Raw genomic sequence first — 11298 nt, forward strand, 5'->3', positions numbered from 1 at the left:
AAAGACACCCCTATTATTCACACGTTTTTACAAGGGTAAGTGCACATGATGCACTCCGCCGATTCTTCCGATATTCCCCGGTTTCTCACCATGGCCTGGAATCTTCACGACAACGTGATCAGGGCAGATTTGGTTGATGGGCTAAAAGAGGCATGGGATGTTGGGTACTTACCTACGCAATTTCAAGAGGGGATGATATTTGTAATTCCTAAGTTACAAGGTGTAACAACTGATGCAAAGCAATGGAGACCGATCACGCTGCTCAACACAATATATAAGATATTTGCCAATATACTAGCCAAGAGGGTAAAACCCTACCTATAGGAACTAATCCATGTTGGACAAACAAGGTTCATGGAAAACAGATGCATAATTGTTAATGTGTTGACATTTTGGGAGGCGATTCGTTGAGAATCAAGCTCAACTTGGTCTAGTGTGTGAACTCACCTTGAGAGTGAAGAGACACTCCAACGATCAAGAGTCACCATTATGTCACCACTTTGTAGCATTTAGTATGAGTCATAGAATCATATTCTATGACACATAACTTATGAGCTTTCACATTCCCCATGCTCCATGAGTCTTGTAAAGCACCCTCCTCCCACCTTGTAAAACGTTAAGTCTTTCTCCTTTGTCAATATATTTTTACCTTGCGTATTTCTTCTCACTCACTCTCTCTCTCTCTCACTCTCTCTCTCACTCTCTCTCTCTCTCTTACACACACACATAACTCACATCTCTTCCGCTTCACAGGAATCCATATCCGATTCTTTACACGATCAGCACATTGCCTGTCTCATGCTTGACTTTGAGAAGGCATATGACAAAGTTCAGTGGTCTTTTTTAGATAAAGTCATGGAAAGGTTGGGATTACCTTTAAAATAGAGATCGGTTGCGATGGCCCTTTACAAAGGAAGTTCGAGTAGGGTGTTAGTGACAGGGCATCGTGGCCCATCGATTCCATTATGCAGATCTGTTAAATAGGTGTTCTCGTTGGCCCCCTATCTTTATTTATTTATTACAGAGGCATTCTCTTTCTTTTTTAACAGATTGGATGCAGGAATAAGGGGTTTAGTTATTCCACATGCGAGCAAGGATTTGCTGAACTTTGAGTATGCAGATGACACTATGCTTTACTTGCAAGGCAACGATGCTAATTTACAGAAGGTTGAAGGACAGATTGAGTGGTTTTGCAAAGCGTTAGGGGGGAAAATTAATTGGAACAAAAGTAGAGGATTCTGAGTAAGTTCAAACCCACGACCGTTATGGTGTCCTAACGTTGATTTTTAATGGGTCCCCTATGGGATGGCTGTTAAGTATTTGGGCTTTTTGGTGGAAGTTGAGACACCTAAAAATTAGCAGCTTGAACAAGTCAAAGACAAAATTAGAAAAAAGCTTCGGTTGTGGGCATTACTAAAGCTCTCCCTTGTTGGTAGGGTTGTGGTGGTGAACCATACTTTGCTGGCCACCATGTGGCATTCAATGGCATATTGGATGTTAGACAAAGCCTACATAAAAAATATTGAGGCAATGGTGAGAGGGTTCTTGTGGTCGGGTAGAGATAATGAGATGGAGTCAACTAAAGTGGCATGGGGTTATTTAATTAAGACAAAGAATCAGGGATGACTTGGACTGGTGAATCCGGTTCACCAAAGTAAGGCTCTACTTGTAAGCTTTTGGTGCGAAGTCTGCAACCTGGACCAGAATTGTGGAAGGTGCTCCTTAGGAACAAAGCTGACCTTTGGTGTCCCAGGAATGGTGGTCCTTGGCAGGAAAATACATGGTGGATGTTCAGTCCAGCTCTAAAGTTGAAAGAACCGGCTAGCATGGAGGATAGGGTGGTTTGTGTCGTTGTCATGAGGATTTTCAGCCAGGGTGGGAAAACCAAGTGGGATAGATAAAATGGGGATGTGCAACATTGGACATGCACTTGGAAGATTTGTAAAAGAAACAAATGTAAAAAAGGAAGGGTAAATGTAAGGTGTTAAAAGTGCACTACAAAAATTCATAAAGTGTAAATGTGATGTGCATTTATGTGCACATGCACATGTAGACTAAAGGGAGAGTACATGAAGTATGGGCGTAGTGAGTAGTGGGCATAGTGTGTGTGTGAGGGAGGGAGTTAAGGCTTCATCAATCTCTCCTCTTAAGATCAAGGCCTCACCCCTTACTACTATAAAAGGGAGTGAGGGGCCATTTTTGAGGGGCTTCCACTTTTTGGGTTTCTTTGGGTTGCCATTAAGGTTTCGGAATTTTGGGTTTTAGGATCTCGTTTTAGGGGTTTCATTCATCATCTTCTTTTCCCCTATCCGGTTAGGGTTTCATCTAGAGGGTTTACATTCGGCCTACGCGGCCATGGTTGTAATTCATGTGGTGTTTTCGTAATATAATCATTCGATGAATCTTGTCTTGTCTTGTCTCTAATCTTAATCTCTCCAATCTTAACCTCTCTAACCTTAATCTTTCCCTTCTCGGTTAAACTCCTAAGCTTCTTTCCCTTCTCTCACTCTCTAGTCCAAGACCCTCGTGGTCACGTCCTATCCGACATGCACGAGCGGATTTCTGCGACACCCTAATGAAGGCATGGTCAAGTTTAAGAGAAGGGTTGGTCTTAATGCAACTAAAAACACTGGATGAATAGCTACGGCAACCATAATTGTTTTGGAACCCTAGGATTAGAAATGAAGATGGTATGATGCTTGAACAACAAAAGTACTTGCCTTGGGGAAGGATGCTAGGGTACAAGATTAGGTCGGTACACGATTGGGAGGTCTTCAACATGAAGAGGCGGGTGGGTTAGGCTGTTAGTTGTAGGATTACTGGAAGATTAGAGAAGGTGACCCATTTGATAGAAGGGGTTATTAATGGATTAGGTAAGTTGACTACGGAAGAGGCAGTTTGGCCAAGTTGGTTTGTAGGTGAAGGTGATGCACAACTTATCCGTGGTAGGTGCTCAACTAGTGAGGCTCAGTTGTGGGGTAACCTAAGTTTTTTGACAAATGATGGTAGGTGCTTGGCATTGCGGGTGGCGGTGTTGGAGGGTAGGAGGTGGCAACTGAACCCAGACCCTAAGACACTGGATCATGGTTGTAAAATATGACTTTTCGATAACAAGCCCTTATATGATTTGAAGTGGGATCCATTGGAGGTATGGTGGCAGACACCAGGAACAAACTTGAAAAGGTTTTTTGAGTACAATACCAAGCTAGGAAGACAAATCATTGGCTCCAAAACTGTGGGTGCTGTAATGATTCGTAATAGTTGGAAGGATAAAGGCATTTCAAATGACTATTTGAAGTCGTGTTGGAGGAGACTATGGGCATTGGATATGCCAGAAAAAATTAAGGCTTGGTTGTGGCTTCTTAGCCACAAGGCGGTACCTGTAGGCGAGTGGTTGAGTTCCCGTGGTGGTGAGGCTGGAATCAATCTCTCATTGTTTAGGGATCATCAATCTCTCACTATTTTTGGAATTGTATAGAGGCAATTACCATTTGGAGTAGAACCCTTCGAATTGTGGCAACCTATGGTGTGAAAGGAAACGTTGTGTGGGGCTCAATACAAGGACTGTCTCTAAAAGGGGAAAGCTGGGGTGAACGGTTAAACCCTCAAGGACATGGATTTATAGTGCAGGGTGGTAGCATGTTCTAATGTGATGGGGTGAGACCAGGCCCAAATTCTGAAATTTTTGAGGAGATTTGGCTTATGGTGGCGTGTTTAACGGCATGACACATTTGGATCAGGCGTTGTAAGTTTGTTTTTCAGCAACAAAAACTCTCGTGCGGGGAGATGATGTTAAATATCCAGTTTGATCTTGTGGCTTGGTTGCATGGTCAGTATGATTCGATTCAGGGGGAATCGGAAGAAGCAAAAAAGGCAAGGTCAAAGTTCTTGCTGAAATGGAGTAGCTCTCCCATGATAGTCAAATCTTCATCGAGGACTAAGTGGAATTACCAGGCACCTAGGTGGATGTTTCCACCGATGGCTCCCAATATTGTACATGGGTTGTAATTATGTATGTATAGCTAACCCAAACATGGGTTAGTATAGTCATGTTACCCGGATAATGCTGTTAGAAAAGAGTTAGTTGGGAGATGTAGAGTAGGGGTAAAATAGGGTTTATTTCAATTTTGTTTGAGTTAAGGATTGGTTGAGTTTTTGTTTGATAGTTTTGGAGTTGTTCCTCCAAGTTGTATATGTTGATCCCATTGTGGATTTGGGTAAACTCTATTGTATTCTATTTGCTAACTAATGCGAAGTAGTATTTTTTTGGGATTTAAAAAAAATAAAATAAAGGTTTTTTATGGATTATTTAATTTAACTTAAATGCTTATTTAATTTAATGTATTTTTGTTTATTTAGATTTTTAATTAGTTTGACTTAAATGGTTAGGTTTAATTTTTTTATTAAATGGTTCGGTTCGGTTTCAACTTTTCCCTAATAGTTTGGGTTTTAATGGTTTGGTTTGCTTTTCCTCAAATGGTTTGGTTTAAATGGTTTGAGAGTTCATAAACGGTTTGGGTTGGTTTTTGTTTTATATAAATGGTTCGGTTTCGGTTCCGTTCCGTTTCTTTGCCTTGAAACCGAACCGAACCATGCCCATTCCTATTGATGACAATGAGTTTAAATATAACCAATAGTATTGAAAGTGAAACATCTTCACGTAGATTGTTGCAAGGATGTAGCAGCTCTTGAGATTCAAAAATCTTTGTAAAGAATGTTGCAATTGGGCAACCTTAGGGTAAGTTGATTGTAAGGATAAAAGGACATAGAAAATCTAATGCCTAACAATAAGGTCAAGGACTAATATAAAGACAAGAAGGTCGTGCTTGATCGACTTTATTTCACATAGTCATCTAGTAAATTGGTGGGATATGGGATCTAGTAACTTTACTATCATTTCAGCATCATTTGAGGCTAAGATTTAGGAGTTTGTCAATTTATATTTCCTAGTTGGAAGCAACCAACTTTAGTACAACTAATTTTATTTTTATGTATTTCATGGGTAGTAGAGAAAATGCTCGCAAGACATTTAGGTTAGTAACTTATCACAAAGTAAAAGAAGAAAGATTTATATTTTGACATCATAGAAGCTACTTACAACATGTTCTTTCATAAAAAAAACCATTATTCAATAAAGCTAGGTATTATTAGATGGAAGGTACATTGTTTAATCATTGATAATGAAAGAACAACATAATTCAAATGTATAGAATGTTTAATAACATGCTATAATGAAAGAACTACCTTGAATGATTTAGTAATGAAGAGAAGCCTTTTTTATCCATAGGGATTTTAGAATGAATGGAGTGAAGTCCATGCATGGAAAACCCATGATTTGACAGTAGGTTCTCAAAGAGTCTATTCTTGTTTGTAGAGAGAGACAATATCGACATCCATGGCAAACCAAATAGAGAATCTCGAATGGAACCTTCCCGCCACATGCTTAGTAGTGTAAGGATTTTATTACTATTTTTAAAACATAGGAAAAGAGAGTTTAGTAGATAGAGAACTTAATTGTATCAATTGCTTGAGGTAACTAAAGAAACTTTGAGACTATATATAAATGAAAGCAAGCAATAGGTTATTGATGTACTTTTTGATCAATTGTTTCATATCGACCAATATACACGGAAAACAAATCATTTGAAATGGAAACTAAATCAAAAGGGACAAGAAAATCAAGAACTCTCCAAAAGTGTGTATGCACACTTTATGTAGGTTTTTGTTGGAAACTAGAGAGAAAGAAAGCTCATGAGAGAGGCATGTAACAATTGATAAGTCTCTCTCTCTCTCTCTCTCTCTCTCTCTCTCTCTCTCTCTCTCCATATTAAACAATCAATCATTGAGAGCATCTCTCTTTGCATGGCCCCTTTATTAACCCACCACCTTCCACTCTACTATCACTAGCCCTACTCTCTCTCTCTTTCTCTTCTCCATCTCAAATGGAGACGCCATCTTGCCTTCTACATCCACTATCCTTTCTTCTTGCCATCACGATCATACTAGTTTCCATAACCTTCATAACCACCAAAATGTCTATGGTTTCATGTACTAGTAATAACAAAAATATGAACAACAACCACCTTGACATTAGTACCCCTAATTTTACATCTCTTGATCATACACACATGAATATAATTGATGCATGTTGGAGAAACAATCCTAATTGGGCAGACAATAGAATGGCTCTAGCTAATTGTGTCGTGGGATTTGGTAGCCATGCCAAAGGTGGACAAGGAGGAGAATATTATGTAGTCTCGGATCCGTCAGATGATGACCCTAGTAATCCGACACTTGGCACATTGCGGCATGCCATCACACGCTTGACTCCCCTATGGATCTACTTCGCACACGACATGAACATCACCCTACAAAATGAGCTCATATTTACAAGTGACAAAACCTTAGATGCAAGAGGCACAAATGTGCACATATCCCATGGTCCATGCTTCACAATTCAAAATGTGAGCAATGTCATCATCCATGGTTTGCACATCCATAATTGCACCCTTGGTACACCTGGTCGAGTCATGAGCTCAAGTGCCCACATTGGGTTTCGACAAGGATCTGATGGGGATGGAATAAGTGTTTTTGCCTCCAAGGACATTTGGATCGACCATAACTATTTTTCCTCATGCTATGATGGACTTGTGGATGTAGTGCATGCCTCCACACGTGTTACTATCTCCAACAACCTCTTTGTGAATCATGATAAGGTGATAGGACATATTTAATGATATATCATATAACATATGCATTCTTTCCTTTTGTATATAAACATGGAACATATTTGACATGGTATATTCTATATGTGTAGGTCATGTTGTTGGGTCATAATGATGCTTTCATAGATGATAAAGCAATGCAAGTTACTATCATCTTTAATCATTTTGGTCCTGGTCTTGTGCAACGAATGCCTCGGTAATAGATACTCTTCCATTCTTAGATAATTGTTTTATGTAGCCATGCCATAATATAAAATGCATTACTCAAGTCCCAATGCCCATTCTTTGCATAGGTCTTGAATTGCGTAAATGCGTCACATGGTATATCTCATTGTTTACACTCCTTACGTGAATAAACTTCATTGTGAATATCAAGATTCTCATAGGGCAGAAGACTGATTCAATCATCGTTGTTACTACATAGATAGACATGCAATTGTTATGATGTTGTAGTGTGCAATTATATGTGTAGATTTATATAAAATCTGTAAGGCATTGTAAGTTTCAACATGGTATCTACAGGTGTCGTTTTGGACTTTTCCATGTTGTAAACAATGATTATTATGAGTGGAGTATGTATGCGATAGGTGGAAGTGCAAATCCTACTATTATTAGTCAAGGGAATCGTTTTCTTGCAGCTTCTAAAAAGGAGGTGTGTTATTTATCTACTTCAAGCCATCATTACTCTATAAGCAAAACCTCAAATGCAAATGCACGTAATACATTGTCAAAATAGGCCATCATCCACTCTTATATTTCAATTCTTTTTCAACAAAATAAGTTAACAAGTAACAATAAAAAAGATATGTGCTTAAATTAATTTAAATTGGGTACTTACATTAGATGTTCCATCTCTAATTTTTCATATCATTAAATTGGGTACTTGTGGACGATTCAAAGTCAATTCTGGCATTTTTCATATCATTAAATCATTAAAGTTAACTAAGTATTCTCAGTAAAAAAGGGAAATGTTTAAATATTTGCACATGTTACACCCTTAGTTGGCATTCTTTGGTCACATACAACTTAGTAGTTACTTTCCTTCAATTCTTATTATAACAAAGTTTTGGTTCGTTATAAGTACCATTGTAGAGCGTAGCAAACTTAAACACATTTCTTGAATTATTGAAGGTTACAAAGAGAGAGAGCCAAGGAAATTGGACAGAGTGGGCATGGCGATCTTTAGATGACACATTCTTGAATGGGGCATACTTTGTTCAATCAGGGGCACTAATAAATGTAGAGAGGCAATATGGTCAAATTGGATCAAGAACATTTGCACCATTCATGACAAGCAATGCTGGACCCTTAGATTGTGTAGTAGGAAGTTCATGTTGAACTTCATACTACATACACTATATGGATTAATTATTCTTGTTATTTTGACGATTAATTATTTCTAAATATTTGATTATTTTAACCAAACAAACCTTGCAATTGGTATCTTTGTGGCACAAATGTTATCCTTTTACCTTCCTCTTCAAAGGAAATTGTAAGACCCGATTTATGGGAACACTAACTGTTTTTATACATTTGGACTAACCTTTTGTTGACATGCTTTAAGTTAAACTTTCCTAGTTATAAGCAATATATGTGAACATTGGCAATTATTTTGGCGACCAAGCAATTCAATGTTGCGCTTGATTAAGACTTTATATGCAGTGATCTACTTTCTTCAGTCAAATGTTTTTTATTGTTCCCCGATATTATGATTTTCATAGTTCTAGCATGATTTACATGATGATATGTCTATCATTGTCTTCCTTAAACGTCCAACTTTTGTCAATGTAAAGTCATACACAATGATATTCACCTCACTAATGTCAATTATAGATGTATTACAAAAGTTTAATGCATCACCACATCCAAAACTTTACCAATCCAAAATTGGCACAGGTCATGTGTAGTTATTAATATCCCCACCTTAAGTTCTTGCAAGTTTCGTTGTCACCTAAGTTATGCTCCTATTGTCATCCTTGGTTCCACATAAATGTGTCTTTGTTGTGGATGGACCAAACTAAGAAGATCAACATTAAGTGCAGTGCTTGAAGTGGTGATTGAGACCACAAGAATATTTTATAGACCATGTAAACGACATTTTCAAGGTTCAATGATCATAAACACAATTATTGATTGTTTTTTGTTGATCAATGAAGAATATGTTCACCATAAAATATCTTGTCATGCAACATAGCTCTTTGCATTATCGATATGCTTCTTTTTCTCTTATAAAAACAAAGATTTTAGTACAATTGGAGTTCATGTTTAAAAAGGTTCTTTTATTTGAAAAAAAAGAACATTTTTAAACATGAAATTCATACATTGTATTGAGTTGATGTAAAACGTAGAGTTTTCATTACAATTTGATATGATGCATCGAATTCATCTTCTGAGTTTTTTTGTTGGATTAAAAAAAAACAAAAACAAATTGAGCTTGAGTTGATGAAAAACCAGAGTTTTCATCACAATTCGATACAATGTATCGAGTTCATGTTTTAAGTATTTTTTAAACATTATTTATTTATTATTATTTTTGGTTCTTTATGGGAAAAAAAAACTTTAAACATTAATTCAATACATTATATTGAATTTGTGGTGAAAATTTTGGTTTTATCATCAGTGCAAGCTCAATTTTTTATTTATTTTAAAAACAAAAAAAAAAACATGAACTTGGTACAATGTATCGAGTTCATATTGAAAACTAAGCTTTTCAACACGAACTCGATACAATGTATCGAGTCCATGTAAAAAATTGAGTTTTCAACATGAACTTGATACATTGTATCGAATTGCATTACGAAGTTTGTGTTTTACTATTAAAATTATCGAGTTACTTAATAAATTGTATATTTTCACAAATAATCTCTATTTTTGTAATGAATTTCTATTTTTTTCCAAGATTTTCCGTTAGAAAAATTGTTCAATGGGTGTTTTTACTACACTATTTAGTGTTTGTTTCGCATAATATTTAACAAAAATTCATTAATTTTGCGATATTTCGCATCTACCTATCTCTTTTTGCATTTAGAGCCCTTTTCTAGAGTTAATCTGTCTTTAAACAAGTTGTTTGAAATTACTTGTTAGTTCATATAATTGAGTTTCTCTATATTTTTAGATCTTGCCCCTACAAGGTCAATTGAAAATCAAGATGAGTGTACAGTCAAGAAATTTCGTTTGAATAATCGAGCCTCGCCTTTTGAATTTGCTCAATGTGAGGAAGCCAGTATAGCCAGAGAGTAAAGAAATATTGTTCAACAATAATATACCAATATAGTGACAGTATGAAACTGAGAGAAGTTAAATATATTCTTGATTTTCCTACATCATTTCTTACACACCTTGAAAGAGCACGAAAAGAAAAGGACTACCATTTAGTGAAGGCATATGGTGTAGAAGATGGTGTCACTTTTAAGAAATTTAGCCACAAAAAGGATATCACCTGAGATTTATACTATAATGTCTATTGTAGTGATGTGGTTAAGATGATACACATTGCCATCGAAGGAATACATATTATTGATTGTTGACATACCATAAGGATTTTGTATGGTTGGATCAACATACGATGTGAACCATTTATGTTTAAACAACTTGAGACGATGGTGAAAGATTTCGCACATACAATATCCTTATGGAGAATTGTTGTATTTCATAGCATGGACCAAGGATACTCTATAGCACAAGCCTTGAGATCTCATTGCCATGGGATAGAAAACCTTGCTCAGTAAGGAATATATTATCTTACATCAATACATTCTACTTAATATTGATATTTGTCATTTGAAATGTTCTCCAATGAAGGAGATTGGATACTAGATTTGTTCTTCGGCTCGGGTAAATTATTATAACTTTATTTGTTGTGCCTTTAGAAGTCAATATAATTTATGTTTAGCTAAAGCAATCTTCATTTTAAATTGTTAATGTGTGCTACATCTACATTGAAGCTATTCAGAAATACTATTGCACTTAAAAAGGATGATGAGCAAGTGAGTTTCATTAACATGAGGATTAAAGCCTTAACATTTTCAATCTGCATCCCATGAACCTATTCGTCCATTAGCTGGTGAACCTAGGGAGCTTATTGACTTTGCCGACAAGCTTTTTGAGGACCCTATCATTGCTAGCCTATGTGGAGTAGATAATACTGCACAAATTTTGTAGGGGAGTTCTTAAAAGGAAGAAGCGGAGAGCAATGTGGATACGCTAGTAACTATGTGATATGTTCAAATTGATATATTAATGTTCACGTCAAAGTTTGACGGTTTATGAATATTGTCTATATTGTTGGAGTTGTGAATTTATCAAAATTGTTTATGAATATTGTCTACATTTCTTGAGTTGTGAATTTATGGATGTTAATGAGCACTAAATTTATAGATGATGACACTATGGATTACAGTGTTACCTCTTATACTTAAAACATTTTCAAGTCTAACAATAGATGTCACTTCCACTTCTAGAACCTACATCTCCTCAAGATGGTGAAACCATTAATCTTAACTTGCGCCTTGAGTTAACCATTGTAATTTTCTTTAAGTTAACTATATTTCATATTTGTTGACCGTCAACATTT

The 11298-nt window shown here is 36.4% G+C and overlaps 1 protein-coding gene across 1 annotated transcript; it reads left to right on the forward strand.

The window, feature by feature from the left end:
* The first annotated feature begins 6128 nt into the window (after positions 1-6128).
* Positions 6129-8063, forward strand: LOC147847626 (putative pectate lyase 2). The gene is made up of 4 exons (XM_087338982.1): positions 6129-6716; positions 6818-6921; positions 7248-7377; positions 7857-8063. The coding sequence occupies exons 1-4, from the start codon at positions 6129-6131 to the stop codon at positions 8061-8063; spliced, it is 1029 nt and encodes a 342-aa protein (XP_087195108.1).
* The last annotated feature ends 3235 nt before the right edge of the window (positions 8064-11298 follow it).

This window comes from Azolla caroliniana, unplaced genomic scaffold, assembly GCF_043228905.1.
Source record: "Azolla caroliniana isolate FFs.n. ecotype wild unplaced genomic scaffold, voAzoCaro1.0.p SCAF_806, whole genome shotgun sequence".
NCBI classification, from domain to species: Eukaryota; Viridiplantae; Streptophyta; class Polypodiopsida; order Salviniales; family Salviniaceae; genus Azolla; species Azolla caroliniana.